The following is a 20,429-nucleotide window of genomic DNA, read 5'->3' as shown; positions in this document are numbered from 1 at the left end:
GACAATGAATTATGCTAACCCAAAATGATGGTAAAGGGTCTGGGTGTAGCCAAGATAGTGCACACTCACCTAATCCTGAAATTAGGATAGCTAACAACCCTATGCACTCATAGCAGGGGCGTAGCCACGTTCCGGGTTAGAAGCAGGAGGTAGCGTGTTTGAATCGCTACCGCTGCTGTTGAGAGTTAGACAAAGGGAGGAGGTAGATCGTGGCGGCGGTAGGCAGCGTCTGGGAAGCGCTGCCGTCAGAGAGAGGGCGGGCAGGTGGAATGGGAGGGAAGGATGCATGGGGGTGAAGGAGAATCGCTTGACACATGGATGGGAGCGGGAGAGGAGGGGAGAGAGGAGAGTCACGGGATGGATGGATGGAGGTGGGGGTCAGGGGAGAGAGGAGAATTGCTGGGGATGATGGATGGATGGAGGTGGGGGGGGGTAGGGGAGAGAGGAGAATTGCTGGGGATGGATGGAGGTGGGGGGCAGGGGAGAGGAGAATTTCTGGGGATGGATGGATGGAGGTGGGGGGCAGGGGAGAGAGGAGAATTGCTGGGAATGGATGGATGGAGGGGACAGGGGCAAGAACAGAATTGCTGGGGATGGATGGATAGGGGCAGGGGAGAGAAGAGAATTGCTGGGTATGGATGGATGGAGGGGAGAGGAGAGTTGCTGGACATGGGTAGATGGAGGGGAGGGCAGGGGGCAGAGGAGGGTTGCTGGACATGGAGGAGAGGGAAGGGAGAGAGAAGAAATGCTGGACATGGATGGAGGGGAGGGAAGAGTGAGGAAGGATATGAGATGAGGGAAAAAAGGAAGAGAGGAGAAAATTGCACATGGATGAAGAAAATAGGCAGAAGCTGGATCCACTGGACAGTCAAGTCTGCGGAGGACCCAGAGCAAGAAATGAAGAAGAAAGGCGGAAAGTAAAGAAATAAATGGAAAGGAAGCCCTGGAAACGGAGTAAAGAGGACAGATAGCAGCAGAATCAGATACTGGGCCAGTATGATCAGAAAAACAAAGTCACCAGACAGCAAAGGTAGAAAAAAATCATTTTATTTTCATTATAATGATTGGAACATGTCCACTTTGAGAATCAGGTGCTCAACATTAAAAGTTTATATTTATTTACTTATTTATGGCATTTTATCCCACATTAAACATGAATTAGATTGGAACCTGGGTTCATTTAATGATTTTTTTCCTGGAGAGAGTAATGCATTGCCTCCCCCACCCCCCAGGCTCTCTCCCCGGCTATAGCCAGCTCTGCAATTTTGAGGGGAGGTGCACAGGTGGACGGGGGGGGGGGGGGGGGGGGGGAGGCGCAGAGGTGGACCGGGGAGAGAGCCTGTTCTTAAACATTTACCAGCACACCACTGTCTAGTGCCCACCCGTCCAACCTGTTGGCTCACCCAAAAATTGACTTCTGGCTACGCCACTGACTCATAGGCACTAAGGAAATAGCAGTTCAGACCTGACCGATGGTATCACTCACGAACACTGGATATAAAAGCAACACAGGCAAAGGTGATGGTAGATCAGAATCAGGAACACCATTATACGATGATGAGTCAGAATCAGTAACACAGGCATCAGGTGGACTCCCTAGCCTGGAAGTCTCAGACAGCAATGCCACAAGTTAACAAGCCTTCATCGGGTGGCAGGGCTCGGATCCAGCTGAGCACTGTTACCGAGGTTCCAAGAGATAACAGCTCGCTTGCCAGCCAAGTGATAACACCTTCAAGGAAGGGGTCTTTATACCTTTCTTAGTGCCAGGTGGTCTGGAACACGAGGACCCGAAGTCCTTGTAGTGACATCCATGCTGATGATAATATAACAACAAAAAGTTGTTATTGTCCAAGTTGTTTTGCCTTTATCAGACTGGATGGCTCCTTATGCACCTTGAGGCCTTTACATAGTACCAAGCCTGTGCATTAAGTCTGAAAATGGTCAGATCTGTAAAAGTCAGATTCATATTGCAGGCCAGTGCCTTATCCAGGGTTGTAGCCTTACACTCATCAAACCTCATCTTGTTTGAGCTTATAGCAACGCTGAAGCTCCACTTTTTGTGCATAGTTGTGAAATTTGGCAGTGATTGTGTGGAGCCTCAACTGTGCCTTCACAGTGACATCCTAAGCGGTATGCTTACTCCAGCATGATAGGCCTTGCTACAGCTGCTGTCAGAAAGGTTGTCACAGTCTAGGTTTCCAGCTCTTATCTGTAGTAACTGATCAGAGACGAATTCTGGAAAGCCTATGAAACATAAATTGCCTCTATGTGAGCGATTCTTTAAATCATCTAGTTTTGTGGCATGGTCTTTTACCAGTGAGGTTAGCACTTTCATTTCCAAGTTGCATGTTTGCATGCCATCTTCCAGATCTGATACTTGGCCTTCCAGTTCCCCAGTTCTTATGGAATACTCTGCCACGTTGAAGCTGCCTGCCTGCCTCCCTCCGTCGTGCACGCTGCCTGCCTCCGTCCCTACCTCTGTCGTTGAGGCTTGCTCGCAGTCTCCCTCATTGTCCCGTCCAGGCTGGCTTGCGTGTTCGATTTCTGCCTAGTGTAACTTTTGTTTTGTGACGCTGGGGCGGGCCGATATAAGAACTCCGGGTGCTGCAGGTTTTTCGCGTTTGCGTTGTTTGTGACGTGACATTGTTTTGGGCGTCGTGATTTGTTGATTGTATTTGCTCCACCCTCGACGTCATCACGTTGGACGCGAGGGCAGGGCAACGGTCATGAGCAAATTGTGGTTTCACCACCATGCATTAGAACATTGGGACTTGTGGAGGCTTCATTAGAACGTTGGGGTTGCGAATTATGTGCAGAAGGGGCGTGGCTGAGGGCGGGTCTATGAGTGAGAGTGAGTGGTGCAGGAGTGACAGTGAGTGGTAGTGCAGGGCTTCAGTGTTTCCCGGCCACAGAGTCAGCTTCAGAATGTTGGAGGTGAGAATTATTTATATAGATCTGTAATTAGTTGGTGCATGTTTTCTATCTGATCAGAAAGTTTGGTGAACTGAGGATCATGCGCTTTCACTACAGAAGCAGTAAGTTCCAATATTCGTGAACCTGTAATAGACCTCTGCAGCCCATGTTGCATTTCTGCTATTTTGTTCTCTGACAATTTGCCATGATTCTTGTCTTTTTTTCTGAGTTTCATTGCCGTCTGATCAACTGTGTTAGTAACAAATTTGTCCGTGCAGTACCTGCAGTTGTCTTACACACAGAATGTGTTAAAATGCCAATGTTAGAGGGATGATACAGATGCATTTAGTGGAGACCCCAGACCAGCTCTAGGCAGAAACACTCTGCTGTTCACAGCATCTTGTGATCTCAAACTTGATTATTTAAAAAGTATGTATTATCATCTTAATGTAATGTTGTTCTTTTGGTATTTTTAGTTATTTTCATTTTCAAAGCTGTGAACCACCTAGAGTTTTCTGGTGATGATGGTATACTAGAATCAGAATTAGTATTAGAACCTAGGGAGGCACTAGGCATATAAATCTGAACCTTGCTATTTGTAAACAGAGAATTTAAGTAATTGAAAGATATTAATGAAGAAACAAATCTTTTTCAAAGATAGGAATGCTATAAGATTAGAGGACATGAAATAAAACTTCTAGAAACGTAAGCTGTAAAGTAATATCAGGAAATATTTTTTCACCCAAAAGGATGATAAATGTCTAGAGTGCTCTCCCGGTAAAGGTGGTTGGGACTAAAACAGTGACAGAATTCCAAAAAGCGTGGGATAAATACAGAAGATCCCTATCTAGCAAGCCGATGAGATAAAGCAAAACAAATACAGAGGGGTATAATCTGCATGAAGAGGGTAGATACAATCCTAGACAAAGGCACAGAGGAGGTAATTTGTATGCTCTGCACAGAGTGGCAGATACAAGTCTAGCCACCTTGTTGGGCAGACTAGTTGAACCATGCTGGTCTTTATTTGCTATCTCTTACTATACTCATCGATAAATAATGCCTTCAAGTACACCTGACAATGGATTTCTTAATAGTTGCAACAGCTGTCATGTATTGTGGACAGCAATTATAACTCAATTATTTCAAGCACTTTTAATTCTTTTGCCAGATCTGATTCTACCTTTTTTGCAGCTTCCCTGTGTGAATGATTACTGTGCTGTCCCCATCCCTGAATAGATTCCAGTAGAGCATTTCATAAATTTCTATTTTGTCCCAACAATAACTTCAAGAGAATCTACATAGGCTTTGGACATGCAGTGGGGTTGGAGTAAGACCACCAGATTTTTTTACCTGACTTCCCTTCAGTGCCAAATCCCATGAAGTGCTACAAAGCTCTATAGCACATCTGCCTTACCATAACAGCACTGCCAAGACTTACATAGCACATATGAAAAAGCTAGCAGATGTTGGGGACCAGAACAGCAATAAACCTTCTATTGGGAAAATAGAACAAACAGGACTGCTAGGGATCCCTACACAGAAAGTAACACTTGCAAAATACCATACCTCAGTTACAAAGGCAAAACACAAGACAGACAAAGAACAAGGGACCACAAATTCGAAATAGAAATATGCATAAAAAATTTTAACAGAAAACCCCCAAAAGTCAGACACTGCATTCAGTAAGGCACTGAAGAAGTAGAAACAGAAAGAGGATGGGACGACTTCTCTGAGAGGAACGACTGAAGCGGCTAGGGCTCGTCAGCTTGGAGAAAAGATGGCTGAGTGGAGATATGATAAAGATATATAAAATAATGAGTGGAGTTGAATGGGTAGATGTGAATCAGTTGTTTACTCTTTCCAAAAATACTATGACTAGTGAGCATGCAATCTACAAAGTAGTAAATTAAAAAGAAATCAGAGAAAATACTTCTTCACTCAACGTGTAATTAAACTCTGGAATTTGTTGCCAGAGAATGTAGCAAAAGCTGTAAGCTTAGCAGGGTTTAAAAAAGGTTTGGATATCTTCCTAAAAGAAAAGTCCATAAGCCATTATTAAGATGGATTTGGGAAAATCCACTGCTTATTTCTAGGATAAGCAGCATAAAATGTATTGTACTGTTTTGGGATCTTGCCAGGTACTTTTGACCTGGATTAGCCACTATTGGAAACAGGATACTGGGCTTGATGGACCTTGGGTCTGTCCCAGTATGGCAATGCTTATGTTTAAATGTATTTCCTTTTGCATTGTGCAAAATACAAAGACATCAGGAAAGGCACATTTCCCAAAGCTGACATATTCCAATAAATTGAAAATAAAATACTTTTTCTACCTTTGTTGTCTGGGCTTTTTACTTTTACAATCACGTTGGTCCCAGTCTCTCTATTTTCTGCTTTCCTATCTGTCTGTTTTCACCTAATATTTTCCAGGGTCTGCTTCCATTTACCATTTCTTCTTTCTCCTCCTCTCATTATCCGTGCCTCCCTTACATTTTTCTTTGACATTGATCTTTCCTTTTCAGCTATTTCTGCCACTTCTTTCTTTGCTGTCTAACCACATTTTGCCAAGCTCTCCTCCTCATGGTCTTCTGCAGAGTTGCACCTGCCTAGCATCTCTCCCTCTCCCTGCAGTCGGCATCTCCTCTCCAACACTCCAACTGTCCCCTATTCCCTTCCCCCATCAATAAAGCAACGTCTTCCCTCTCATCATCCTCCACCCAGCTCCCCTTGACTCCTATCCAGTTTCTGCTCCTCTCCCCTAAGTGCCATACAGCTTCTGCTCCCCTTCCCCCCTCCCCCACCAAGTCCTATCTAGCTTCTGCTCCCTTTCCTCACCAGTCCCATCTCTGTTCCTTCTTGCCCTCTACCGTAGTCCAGCATCTTGAGTCTCTCTGCATTGGAGGAGCCTGACAAAATTAGAGGGGCCTGTGCCCCTCCAGGCTCCCCCCCCTCCCCCGGCTGTTTTCCTGATCCTATTGAAATGGAATGCGCTGTGCAGTACTTACTTGAGTTTATGGAAATTTTCTAGAGACACATTATTAGAGAAGTAGTAGTAGTAGTTGTTCACGGTAAATACTGAACCCTTACCTCTAACATATGGAATTGCTAGATCTGATTTGAAGAGTACATTTTAAATTGGGCTACTGATCCAAAAAGAGGCATTATGTTTTGTAATAAAAACAATATTTGTTGCCATTTGTTTATAAAACTTGTGAATTAAACTTATTTATATTACTGTTCCCTTAAATGATTACCCTAAGAAATTAATATCAGATCTGGAGAGCATATTTAACCAGGAAAACTTTTGTTCTGATTTTACAGAGAGAAGAAACCAATTGGCTGGGATATGGATATTTCCTGGCTTACAGGAGAAGAGTTACATGTGGAGGTTTTGGAGAATGTGCCGCTTACAACACACAACTTTGTATGTACACCTTTGACAAATTATATTTGTGTTAGCAATTTGTTTCCCTGTGTACATTTTAATGAGCACCTCTGAATAGATTGGTCAGAAATAATCTCCTTTGATTTGTGTTCTTAAGGATGAGAATGCACTCATAAAAGAATAGAAATAACTTTTTTTTTTTTTTTTAATTTTGCAATTTAACATTACATCAAAGAAAACTTTGAATATGAAAAGAATTTTAAAGAAGTAAATAAAGTAACAAAATAGAATCAAGATTAAGTCTTAGGGCTCCTTTTACAAAGCTTTGAATATGAAAAGAATTTGAAAGAAGTAAATAAAGTAACAAAATAGAATCAAGATTAAGTCTTAGGGCTCCTTTTACAAAGCTGCACTACTGATTCTGCTGCAGCAAATGTGCACAGTGTAATCTAGCCCCCTCTATGCCTCTTTTTTTTTTTTCTTTACAGTGTCAAAGTTATTCTAAGTTTTATTGTGAGTGGAAATCCTTGATATTTTGGGTTTTTTTCTTCTTCATGCCATATAGGGAACCTCTGTGTTTATCCCACACTATTTTGAATTCCATCACTGTTTTAGACCCCAACATTAGACCCCAACACTTCCCATGGAAGAGCATTCCAGGCATCTACCACTGTCTCCATGAGAAAGTATTTTCTCATGTTGCTTTTAAGTTTTCCTCCTTTCAACTTTATTTCATATCCTCTAGTTCTATAGGCTCTCCGTTTTTGGAAAAGTTGGTTTTGTTCCTTACTCTTTTTAAAAATTTAAATGTCTTTATCATATCTCCTCTGTTTCTCCTCTCCTCCAGGTCTTCTCATATGCCTATATTTTATCAGTACAATTGCTTTCTGTTTATATCTTCTGTGTTGTGTCTCGCTGTTAGGGAAATCTACCTAGGAGAAAATTCTAAATGCAAAGTTTATGCAATTAATTTTCTATCAAAATACATTTCTGTGTTATCAAATATATGTATACCTTTCAGAATTTTGTCTGTTTGAATGCATCTCTTTACAGTTCAGTGAAATCTGGAGTGCTGCTTCCCGTATAACTTGTTGACATTAATGTTCCTTGTTTGTCCTTGATTTGATAGCGTATGTGTCTATCTAATGTATACTTATTATCTATGGATAATGACTTATTATGTTTCACAGGTACGAAAGACTTTCTTCACCTTAGCATTTTGTGACTTTTGCCGAAAGCTGCTTTTCCAGGGATTTCGCTGCCAGACTTGTGGATACAAATTTCACCAGCGCTGTAGTACAGAAGTGCCACTTATGTGTGTAAATTATGATCAGCTTGAGTAAGTAAAATCTTTCCTTATGTCTATTTGTTAAACTTTAGTAGGAGAACTGTAGTTCCATCCCAGAACAAGAAAAAATATCACCTAGGTAACTCATTCTTCATGAACAGAGGTTGTTGATCCAGGGCTGGCTGGAGTCATGTTCTTGATTTGATAAAAAACATCGAAAGAGAAAAACGCTTATATTGCGACCCAAATCGGGAGCTGGGCGTCTTTCTCCCGTGGGCGCCCAAATCGGTATAATCGAAAGCCGATTTTGGGCGTTTCCAACTGCAATCCGTTGCGGAAATGGGTAAAGTTGACGGGGGCGTGTCGGAGGCGTGGTGAAGGTGGAACTGGGGCGTGGTTATCGGCCGAGGAGAGATGGGCGTCTTTAGCTGATAATTGAAAAAAAAAAAAGGCGTTTTTACCGCGATTTTGGGTCACTTTTTTTGGACCCTTTTTTTTCACGAACAAGTCCCAAAAAAGTGCCCCAACTGCCCAGATGCCCCCTCTCACAAAAAAAACCCCACTTTAATAACTTTTTTCCAGCCTCTATGCCAGCCTCAAATGCCGTACCCACCTCTATGACAGCAGAATGTGTTCTATCCTGTGACAGCCTTTCCCTGGTTCTGATGTGGCTCTCGGGTGAGTGTGACAACTTTTTTGTTATGCGCACTGCAGAGTCACATCAGCAATGCATTGTGGTGGTTGTAGGGTATTGGGCTCCGTGATTCCACTAGCTTGTGGCAAATGCTCATGATGTTGGTAGTTGGTAGGCTCTACTCCCATGGTGCTTTTCCCCCTGCTTACTGGCTCAGAGTGTGCCCTGTTTTGTTTCCGGTAGTCCATGAGGTAGTGGCCATTTTTGTAAGCCAGTTTTAGATCCCTTTCACGTGTTAGCCACGTTACAGAACTTAGTTCTTACCTTGAATGTGGCTGAAAGAGGGCATTGTACACCATTCTGCCAGCTCTGACCTACTGCTAATCTCAGTACCAGGGAGACTCGTTGCCAGTGGGGCACAACCTCTGATCTGCAGTTAACTGTGAGTAAGCGTGCTTATTCCAATAAAGGACGTTTTCGGAGAGATTAGTCTTCAGGTGTCAACTGGTGTGCCAATGTTATATAGCAGCAACAAGTCCTAGAGGCCTGCGTGTATGCAGGTCCCTGGAGCACTTTTAGTGTGTACTGCAGTGCACTTCAGCCAGATGGACCCAGGCCCATCCCCTCCTACCTGTAACACTTGTGCTGGTAAATGGAAGGTCTCCAAAACCCACTCTACCCACATGTAGGTGCCCCCTTCACCCCTAAGAGCTATGGTAGTGTTGTACATTTGTGGGTAGTGGGTTTTGGGGGAGGGGGGTTGGGTGCTCAGCACCCGTGGTAAGGAAGCTATGCATGTGGGAGCGTTGTCTGAAGTCCACCGCACTGACCTCTAGGGTGCCCAGTTGGTGTCCTGGCATGTCAGGGGGGCAAGTGTACTACGAATCGTGGCCCCTCCCACGGCCAAATGGCTCAGATTAGGACGTTTTTGAGATGGGCGTTTTTAGTTTCCATTATCGCTAAAAAAAAACAAACGCCCATCTGAAAAACGTCCATTTTTTTCGAAAATATGGTCTGTCCCGCCTCTTCACGTACCCGTTTTCGGACATAGACGCCCATGGAGATAGGCATTCGCGTTCGATTATGCCCCTCCACGTAAATTAAATCTCTTCTTTAGCATCTGACTTGTTTCTCCAATGTAGCAGCCTTCGTTGCACTTTTTACACTGAATGATATTTACCACATTGGAAGATGAGCATGTGAAAGATTCCTTAATGTTGAATATTTTTCCTTTGTGAATGATCGTGGGGGTCCTGTGAGATATTTTGGCATAGTTTGCAGCTGGATATAATGCAAGGATGTGCGCCATTCTTTTCTTTTTGAGTCTGTGTTGGGAGCTTAGTTCTAATTAGCTCGTGTTTTAAGTTGGGTGGCTGTCGGAAAGCCAGCACTGGTAGGGATGGGAATATCTCTTTCAGTAATTCATCCTCCTGGATTAGAGGCTGCAGATCTCTTATGATTTTTCTTAATTTTTCCAGCTCTGGGTTGTATGTCACTATAAGGGGGATTCTGTCTGTGGCTTTTTTTTTTCTTTGTACTGTAGCAGATTTTCCCTGGGTGTTTTGAAGGAGGAGGCAATATTCTTGGAGATTATTTTGGGGTTGTAGCCTTTCTGTTCAAAGGATGCAGTCAGGGTTTCGAGGTGTCTGTCTCTCCCCTGGGTCAGAGCAGATACGGTGGTATCTTGTGGCTTGGCTGTAAATAATGGATCTTTTTGTATGTGAAGGATGGAAGCTGGAGTTGTGGAGGTAGCTGCATTTGTCTGTGAGTTTCTTGTATACGGATGCTTGTATATAGCCATTGCTGATTGAGACCGTGGTGTCCAAGAAATTTAACTTTTTTTGGGGAGTAGTCAATTTTGAATCTGATTGTAGGATGGTATGTATTGAAGGAACTGTAAAATTGTTTCTTCCCCCCAGTCCAAATCATAAAAATGTCATCGATGTACCGGTAGTATTTTAGGGGTTTAGTCTGGTATGTATTCAGAAATGTCTCTTCCAGCTCAGCCATAAAGAGGTTGGCATATTGGGGTGCTGTCCTGCTGCCCATCGCAGTGCCCATTATTTGTAGTTAGATATCATTGTTAAAGTGGAAATAGTTGTGAGTTAAAATAAATTTGATTAGTTTTGTAATGGTTTCTGGTGAGTATTGATGGTCCAGTGTGGATGTTTTTAGGAATTTCTCACTTGCAGCTGTGCCATCTGCATGGGGAATATAGTGATTCTACATCCATCGTGACCAGAAGGGTGCTTGGTGGTAATTGCTTGATATTTTTCAATTTATTCAGAAAGTCTATGGTGTCTTGTATGAAGCTGTTTGTCACTGAATGCTTTGATGTTTCACTCATATATACTGTCATCTACCAACATTTGCTTATTTCCGATTTGACGAAGAAGGGTAACCTTCGAAAGCTAATCAAGAAATGTATTAAGTTATGCCCAATAAAAAAGGTATCATCTTATTTTCTTTTCCATGTTTTATTTTGTTTTGTTTCTATTGATTACCTTTAAAAGTGGACAAACATGGCTACCACACCTCTCTACTCAAGAGGGAATTGAGAAACAAAGAGAGAGCTGTCTTAGGAGTCCTTTTACTAAGCTACGGTAAAAGGGACCCTATGTGGATTGAGAGGCAAGATGGCGACTGAGTAAGAAGCAAGTGAAGCAGCTCCAGACTTACCTCCCCATTTGTTGGAAAAAGTGATTTCCTGGTGCCCAAAAGGAGAGGCAGGCAACGCGCTAGCCCAGCGGCGCTATCCCTGCCAACAATGGGGACTTTGGACCGTTTCATGATGTCGAGTGTTTTGACGGGAACTTCATCGCTGCCGTCGATTTTGGAAAGGGGTCTCCCATCCTCGCGGCTTGAAGCTGAAACATCCTTTAGTCCCGAGGAGCGTAATCCTCCCCTGATGCCGGCAGAAACCCCAAAAGCAACTCAGGAAGTCCCGGACGCTCGAACGTCGACGGGGTCTCCTGACGCAGGCGCTGCTTTGGGAGTGGAGACGTCGACTATCCCCGCTTTGGAAATAGCGGGTGAGAATGGGGAGAGTGTCCCTGTCGGAAATCTGACGGTATATGAGAGCCAGCCAGCGCAGGTCTCCATTGAAATTGGCTTACCAAGTAAGTCTCTTTTACCTCAGAAACCAAAGGTTATAACTTTAGAATCAATATGGGAAGCTCTAGTATGTCTAGTAGCTTCCTTTTCCCTGAAGTTCACATTTGTTAATCAACAGATACATTCTATGTCGGAAAAAATACCTATATTGGATCAAAAGACCGTAACTTTGGGCAAAGACATTGAAAATAATTCCAAGTCTATACAGAATTGCCAGCAGATTCAAATTAATTTGATTAAAGAGAATCTTTATTTGCAAAACAAGATTGAAATGCTGGAAAATTACCAATGTTCAAATACTCTTAGGCTTATAAATTTTCCAAACCAATTGTCAATCTCGCCTCTTATCACATTTAAAAAGTATCTAACGGAGGTATTGAAAATTCCTGAACAGTCACATCCCCCGATATCAAATATATACTACATAACACCCTTTCTGAAGAGAGATTCTGATCAAGGAGAAAAAGTAGAGGTACCAGCGGAAACTGTAGATATGAACTTAACTCAAATAATTGAAGATGATATGGTAGGACTGACAACTGCAACGCTTAAAGTGACATTTATTTTACAAACCTGATAGAGACTGGATACTCAAGCAATTTTTTCTTCATAGAGAACAGAATTTCCTGGCTTGTAAAATAAGAATGTATCCTGATGTCTCTAAGGTTACACAAAAGAAAAGACAAGAATTTCTTAAACTTCACCCGAAAGCTTTGCAATTGGACGCGTTATTCTGGCTAAATTTTCCTTGCAAATGTGTTATAAAGCTAAATTCTGTTAAATATATATTTTTTGATTCTAAACAAATTAATTCTTTCCTGGAATCCAAGTTAGCTAACTCACTTGTATCGCAACCAAGGACTGTAATAACTTCTACGCCGTAAAGTTTAAGAGTCACTTGATCTTTTTCTCTGCCACCTTTTTCTTAGTTTAAGTAGTTAAGCTTAGCCGAGATTGGGTGGGGGAGGTGGGGCTGGTGGTTGGGAGGTGGGCCTTGTTCTGGGCAGACTTCTACAGTCTGCCCTGAAAATGACAGAAACAAATCAAGGTCAGGTATACACATAAAGTAGCACATATTAGTTTAAATTGTTGGGCAGACTAGATGGACCGTGCAGGTCTTTTTCTGCCGTCATCTACTATGTTACTCTGTAGTTATTCAATTTCTTCTGATATATAGTTTGTTTTGCCTCCATATTGTGGACTAAATATGAGCAAAAGATCATAATTTAATTAAGTATGTAATAATTATTTACCTATAATCTACAGTGACTTATAGTCATCTTTGTTGTCTTAAGAATTGTACTTGAAATATATTGTAAATGTAATAAAAATAAAATAAAAATTAAAAAAAGGGACCCTATGTTAGCAGCATGTTATGTTTTTGTCGCGTGTCAGGGCCCCTTTTACCGCTGCAGGTGAAAATAGCCAAAAATGAAATGATTGTGTGTAAGTTTGCATTTGCTGCATGGCCATTTCAGAGGGAAGCACTTACTACCACCCATTTAGGTGGTGGTAAGTGTTCCTGTGCTAACCCAGTGATAATCAGGCAGCGCCCAACGTTGCCCAATTACCACCGAGTAACTCCCTGCAGAAATATTTTTTCAATATTTCCGCTAGCGCCAGAAATGGGTCACACTGGGGGTGGAACTACCGCCGGCACCTGCGTTGGGCTGGTGGAACTTCCGGATTACTGTGCAACAAGCAATTAAAAGAGCCCCTTAGTGGGGATAGAATGCTGAAGGCTTACTAGTGGGAGAGGTAAGTGGACGCTGAGAGTGGCTTAGATTTGTTGGGATAGAATGTATATTAGGGGTATGGATAAGGAGAGCAGTGTGTGGGGGGGGGGGGGGGGGGGGGGTTGGAACTGGGCTGAGTATGGGACAGAGGGACAGAATGAATAGGTTTAGTAACCGATGGTGAGTGTGGAAAATCAAACTTAATTTTAGTTACGTGAGTTGCTCTGAGTGCATCTGAGCATCTGCGCTGAAGATATTGGAATGGGATTCTCTTGCTCAAGGTGTTGCCTGTTTTGTCTGGTGGCTGTCTTGGCTTTCACACTGAAGATTGTTGTCCCCGCCTTGAAAATAGTGAAGATCTCTGGTTTTTGCAGTTGCCATCCCTTAGCTAGAGCTGTTCCACTCACAGCCCGATGATCAAAGGTAAATGCAGGCGCTAGAGGCCAGTAGTTCTGGACTAACGCCCACATGATCATCAGGCAAACAGCGCCCATGCCTCTCAATATCACAGAGCTAGCGTTAGGGTTCTGGCTGTGCTCTGGCTCCCAACCCCATCAGCTGTCACCATCCCCGCCATCGCTTAATCCCTGGTGGTCTAGCGGCCATCCCCCTCCAAGCCTCTCTTCCAGCACCGCCTTCAAAATGGCGGCACCCTGCCTTGCCCATTGCATCTTGGGATACACTGAGCAAGGCTTCCCTAACCTAATTTTTTCTCCCGCTGCCGCCGCTCTAGCCAATACCACCTCTTCTTCAAAATGGCCACCGAGACTTCCTGCGGCAGCTTCACGAGATTGTCACTTGAAGTCTTGGTGGTCATTTTGAAGAAGCGGTAGTACCGGCGGCTACTAGACCACCAGGGCGTATTAACATAGGCCCAGGGGGGGCCCACTGATGTCATTCAGCATTCTGGCAGGAGTAATATGTGAATATTTTCTCCTTAGCCTTTTAATAACAATATAGCAAATAGCTCAAGTACATTTCAAAGAGGATTACCACTTATAGTTTTAGATATTAGAGGTGCTGAAAGATTTAGTGATTCTGAGGCTCCAAAGTAGTGCTTTAGGTTACTTGATTGTGGTCAGTTGTGTGGTGGTCCTCACAGAATCTGTAGCTATAAGCAGTTCTTGTTTATTCAGTCTCTGGAGCTGTTCCAGGAACCTGTGCAGATGAAAAATGGTCCTGGTGACCCTGCTGGAAATACACAATTATGCCCAGTTTCTCTTTTACTTCTTAGTCCCAGGAGTGCGGCAGTAGGTTCTCCATTCCCACTATCCAAGTCACAGTCCAGAGTTTAAGCAGCTGCTGTCACTGCTATGTGCTCCTAGGTTTCTCTTTAGCGATTGACCTGACTAGAGCAGCCAGATATCTATCTCTTATGCTTATGGGGCTTGGCAGGACTGCCGAAAGACACACGGACCCGGGGCAGGGCTGCTGCAGCTACCGCCCCCACACTTGGGATGTAGCTGCCACCAGTACCCCTCGCTCACTCAGGCTGCCACCCCCCCCCCCCCCCACCCCCCGGCGGCCCTGGGTCTTGGTTGGATGCGTACTTGACTCATGTGCAAGTCATTAGCTGGGGAGGCAAAGAGCCAAAGAACCTGACAAGTTCCCTCCAAAACTAATCTCCTTGCTTAATTATAATACTGGACACAGGGGGAAACTCCTTTTTTCTAGCAAGCAGTGATGTCATAGTAGGGTTATCATATTTGCAGAGACAAAAAAGAGGACAGAAAAAATAAAAATGTTTGCTACTATTGCTAAAGAAATATTTAATCATAGTTAATGAACACACATCAAACAGTGATTTACTTATAGTTCAGCAGTAGAAAATCTACTTTTCAAGAACTTCTGGATTTGAGTTTGACAGAATCTGAGCCCAAGCATTCTTATCAGAAAAGCGAATATCCCTCATCAACTTTGGCTGGCTTCTGAGATATGTGTGAAAGGCTTTGCACGACATATGCTTAAAGTTGTGCTGCACCAACAAAATTCTTTTGACAGATTTAACCCAAGGAGGATTAATAGACAGGAGATGAAGTAATATCAGAACGCTGAAACCAATTAGGTCAGTCAGTTTCCCCTTCCCAGCGCAGCTGTCATCCCCATTCACTCAAAACAAAGCAAGCAAACCTATGAGCTGCTGCATTCACCTTGTTGTTCTTTATTGTTGGTAGCATTTTTATTTAATCTCACTTATATTTTCAAACATGCCAGCTTGTGCAGCATATGGATGTACACAGAGGAAGTATAATAACGGAATAACTTTTCATAGGTAGAGTAGTAATTTGTTATAAATCTTAACAGGGGCGTAGTCAGACCTCACGGTGGGAGGGGGGCCAGAGCCTGAGGTTGGGGGCACATTTAAGTGCCCCCCGACCGCCATGCCTCGCCCCCTCACAAACAAATACCTTTGCTGGCGGAGGTCCCCAACCCCCAACAGCCGAAGCCTTATTCAGTGCGGTCTCCGGCGCAGCTGCGTGACCCCTGCTCTTCTTTCTTCTTGCTCCTGTGCACGCTGACCTCACAGGAGGAGCAAGAAAAAAGAAGAGCAGGGGGCAGGCAGCGAACGCATCTGCGCCGGAGACCGCTGAGCGTCAGTGTGCACAGGAGGAGCAAGTAAAAAGAAGAGCAGGGGGGCAGGCAGCGAACGCGGCTGTGCTGGAGATCGTGCTGAAGAAGGCTTCGGCTGGCGAGGGTTGGGGACCCCCACTAGCCAAACCAGGGGCCCCGGTCAAAATTTGTAGGGGCCCAGGCCCCCTACACCCTTGAATCTTAATCAGTGGTCAGTTGGAGAGGCTGGTTACAGGAACACCCTAGCACGTGTTATATTTGTGCAGAGATTTGTTTTCTCCTGGTAATGGGCCACTAAAACAGACATTATGTTATAAGAATCAAGTGCTCAACATTCAGAGTTTCTATCTATTTATTTATTTATGACATTCATATCACACATTTAACATGCATTAGGTTGAAACCAGGGAGCATTTGAAAGCTTTTTTTTTTCTGTGCCTAGATCAAAAGAGAAAGATGGTTTGTGGGAACTTGCTCCTTCTGTTTTGAAGAATGCAATGATATATTATAAAAATGCACTCAATATTGTTTTTTTACTATTATTTACTACTGGTTGATATACAGCAGAAGTTAACCAAGTCAACTTCATGCTTTGTAATATAATTTTTAATAGCATTTTCTCAGTTATTACCCAAATACAAATAAAATTATAAAGTTAACTATACGACCGTGTCTGCCACTTATAGTAGTTAGGATAACCTGGTCTTGGAGTTACCCAAGGCAGTCAGGTTTGTCAGGATATTGACAATGAATATTCATGAGAGAGATTTGCATACAATGGAGGCAGTGCTTGTTATGAAATGCTTTGAGTCCTACTGATCTGTACATCTGTTGTGTTATTTTGGTGGGTAGAAACAGGTGGGCTTATAGGGAGGAAGGGGGGAGTACGGGAGGGGAAGAGTTCTTGGGGTGTGTTCTCTGTAAAATTTTTATTGTGCCATGTTAGATGGTTTACTGTTTTTTTCCTTGTTCTGTTTGAAGCTTATCAACCAACATGTTTTGCTTTTAATAAAGAAGATTAAAACATAAAAAAAAGTTTTGGATGTTACTGAAAAAGTTTTGGATGTCTAAAAAATTCACTGTATTTCCAGTTTTGGCACAGTATAAGCCATTACAAGAACAAGAAAACCAATGGACTGAAATAGGGGCTTATAGCCCATTTAGTTATGTTTGAACAAATGAGAGATCTGTTTGACAGAAAATGTTTTTATTATTTTGACTTATAAATCACTTGTCCCTGAAACATTCTCAAACAACAGAATAATCCATTTGTGTATCTAAAACGTAAACTTCTACAAAACAGATGAAGATGTGATTCCATGTACCCCATGTGCCATTTATTTATTTATTTTATTGCATTTGTATCCCACATTATCCCACCTATTTGCAGGCTCAATGTGGCTTACAGAATTTTGTTATGACAAGGAGGCATATTTTCAAAGCACTTAGCCTTCCAAAGTTCCATAGAAACCTATGGAACTTTGGAAGGCTAAGTGCTTTGAAAATATGCCTGATAGTCATTCCAGGATGTCAAATACACTTAGTAATGTAAAAAGATTAAGTAAGGGAATAGAGAAGGAAGGTGTTAAGCAGGACAGTGTAGAAGGTGGACTTTAATACCTGGGTGGGTTGGTGAGGTAGTTTGTATGCCTTGTTGAAGAGGTGTGTCTTCAAAGATTTGCGAAAATTAGTTGTTTCGTCGATAGTTTTCAAGGTTGTGGGTAGTGCATTCCACAACTGGGTGCTCATGTACGAGAAGGTGGTGGCGTGCATCAGCTTGTACTTTAGTCCTTTACAGCTGGGGAAGTGTAGATCAATAAATTTGCGGGATGTTCTTCTGGCATTTCTGGGGGGCAAGTCCACGAGGTTTAGCATATAGATTGGGGTGTCTGCGTGAATGATTTTGTGAACAAGCATGCAGATCTTGAACGTAATGCGTTCCTTGAGTGGGAGCCAGTGAAGTTTCTCTCTTAGGGGTTTTGCTCTTTCATATTTAGTTTTGCCAAATATGAGTCTGGCGGCAGTGTTCTGGGCTGTTTGGAGTTTTTTGATCGTTTGTTCTTTGCAGCCAGCGTACAATGCATTGCAGTAATCCAGATGACTTATTACCATTGACTGTACCAGGGTACGGAAGATATATCTCGGGAAAAAGGTTTTACTCTTTTGAGTTTCCACATGGCGTAAAACATCTTTTTCGTTGTATTCTTTACGTGAACATCGAGTGTGAGGTTTCGATCAATGGTAACTCCAAGAATTTTCAAATTTTGTGCCACGGGGAGAGAACAGTATGGTGTGATTATGGTGGAGTAGTTGTTTGTGTTGTGTTGTGAGGTGAGTACAAGGCATTGTGTTTTTTTCTGCGTTGAGTTTCAACTGGAATGCATCCGCCCAGGAGTGCTTGATTTGGAAGCTTTGGTTGATCTCGTTGGTAATTTCGTTTAAATCATGGATATAGATCATGACATTGTCTGCGTATATGTAGGGGTTAAGGTTGTGATTGGCTAAAAGTTTGGCTAAAGGTACCATCATTAGGTTGAAGAGAGTTGGTGAGAGGGGGGATCCTTGAGGAACTCCACATTCAGATATCCATGGGGGTGATATGTCCGCGTTAGTTGTTACTTGGTATGATCTTGTGGTCAGGAAGCCATCATTAGCCCGGGGGTAAGTTTCTATCTTAAATCGTCTTCTTGTTACAAAGATAAGTTGCTCTATAAATTCATTAAATTTGATATAACTTACAGAAAGTTTTTTTGAGCACTGTTGAGCATTGACATTGTCGGAAGGTTTTTGCCAATGATGAAGTCATGATCTGTTTGGATTGCTACTGCTCCACAAAACCCACCAGGGTCTGAGCATCTTTGAGGCTTTTCCTTCCTTTTAAAAGAAAAAAAAAATTTTTTTTCAATATTGATTGGAGTTTCATAGGACTATTTGAGTAAGTGGAACTCACATTTCAGTCATCATGCTATAAATCAGGTATATATCTAAATTCACCTGCTTACCTATGCAGACCCGGCACTGAGTATCAATGAAGACGAACGTAACTATATTTTATTTTTATTTTTTTGTACTTAATATTTTTATTTAAAAATTAGGTAGATGTAGATCACATGACGTCATGACCGAGGGAGGCTGATAGTCACGACCTCGCCGGCTCCCGATTTTCCTCCTGTGTGTATTTATCGGGTCTCCAAGATAAAGCTTAGAACCACAAGGTGCCTGAAAGTGTCTAGGTCGCAGGAGAGGAGTTTTCTACCCCACTGATAGCGCTATGACGGCAAGAAACATGCAGAAAGAAAAGCTCCGCGGCAAGGGTGGAGAAGACAAAATGGCGCCGCCTGTAAGTCCGTCCGGCCCAACAGTGTCATCAGCATGGATCGCCGAGATAACCGCAGAAATGTCCTCCGTGATGGAGGACTTGCTGGAGCGCAGGCTTTCTCCTATAGACTCAAAGCTCGAAAAAGTGCAAGCTCAACTTACTGACCTCTCCTGTGATTGTGTGGCTTTTCAAGTATGGGTGAGCGAGGTCGAAGACAAGAGTGACCATGGTAGAGGAATCGCAGGACTCTCTTAAAAAGAAATTGCTGGCTATGGAAGAGAACGTGGAGGACCTTGAAAATAGGTCTCGCAGGAACAACCTTCGTATGATAGGGTTACCGGAAAGTGTATCAGAACGGGGCCTGGAGGTGTTTCTGTCTTATTGGATCTCACAAGAACTACAGCTTCCAGAGGCCTTGGGTCCACCGTATATAGAGCGGGCTCACCGACTAGGTGCGAAAGCAGCAGGAACAAATAAACCCAGAGTAGTAGTAATGCGTTTTATAATTTACGCTCAGAAGCAAGAAGTGTTGCAACTACTCAGATTTGGGAAATCAATGAACTATGAAGGATCACAGGTTCGCTGCTTCCAAGATTATTCTGTTGGGGTGGCTGCAAAACGCCATACTGTCTCAGGAGTGTGTTATAAACTGTTTCATAAGAAGATTAGATTCGCTTTACAATACCCAGCAAAACTGCAAATCACTTACAATGGAAATACAAAATTCTATGATTCGGTAGAATCAGCTCAGGAATTTTTGCAGCAGCTAGAACAAACAAATTCTGCAGACCGCTGAATTGGCTTGGATTATAACCTATTTGAGTGATTGGAAGGAGCAGTGGTTTGGATAAAATATTGGATTACTGCTCTTCCTAAAGCTGCAAGACGGCTACTATGGAAGATGATGTTTGAGCTAGACGGATGAGGAACTGAACTAGCGGACTGTTGTTATCAAGTTATTAGCTGCCTGTGGATTGTAGGGCTGGAATCTTATCAGAAGGGAGAACTGCTACAAGAAAGGGTGGGGGGGGGGGGAAAAATTTTATAATCTTTTGTGTTCAGGTTTTGGAAGAGATTCTGAGTGACTGTTTGCAAATATGTCTTGGAAAGGTTGACTTTTGAAAGAGGAGGGGAGGAGGGAGGGGCGTTTGACGTGATGGTTCCAATAGGAGGAACCTGGTACAAGGGGTTGGGGGGTTTAGGGGGGTGGGGGGGTATAGGACAGGAGAGGGGATGGGGGTGGTTAGAGGGAGGTATAGGGTTAATTTTGGGGTTCCTGTGAGTAAAGGGAGTAGGTGGGTTCATGACCAGGTCCTGGATTTTTGGGTTTATGTCTTGAGAGATAGCGCCCGGGGTCGGGGGGGGCAGAGGCTGAGATGTCCTCTCTGGCTTGTACCAAAGTTTTTTGTGGATAGAGTCGTTCACTTAAGCTTACCAGAATGGTTGTAACATGGAATGTTGGTGGATTT

The 20,429-nt window shown here is 43.1% G+C and overlaps 1 protein-coding gene across 1 annotated transcript in view; it reads left to right on the top strand.

Moving 5' to 3' along the window:
• BRAF (B-Raf proto-oncogene, serine/threonine kinase) overlaps positions 1-20,429 on the top strand; it is a 1,688,602-nt gene that overhangs the window by 292,503 nt on the left and 1,375,670 nt on the right. The window contains exons 4-5 of the mRNA XM_030216338.1: positions 6,235-6,337; positions 7,489-7,637. Coding sequence (XP_030072198.1) covers positions 6,235-6,337; positions 7,489-7,637 — 252 coding nt within the window. The remainder of the gene's footprint in view (positions 1-6,234; positions 6,338-7,488; positions 7,638-20,429) is intronic.

The sequence above is a fragment of the Microcaecilia unicolor genome, chromosome 10 (assembly GCF_901765095.1).
Source record: "Microcaecilia unicolor chromosome 10, aMicUni1.1, whole genome shotgun sequence".
NCBI classification, from domain to species: Eukaryota; Metazoa; Chordata; class Amphibia; order Gymnophiona; family Siphonopidae; genus Microcaecilia; species Microcaecilia unicolor.
The sequence above is the reverse complement of the archived record's forward strand: the minus strand, read 5'-3'. Positions and strand labels throughout refer to the sequence as shown.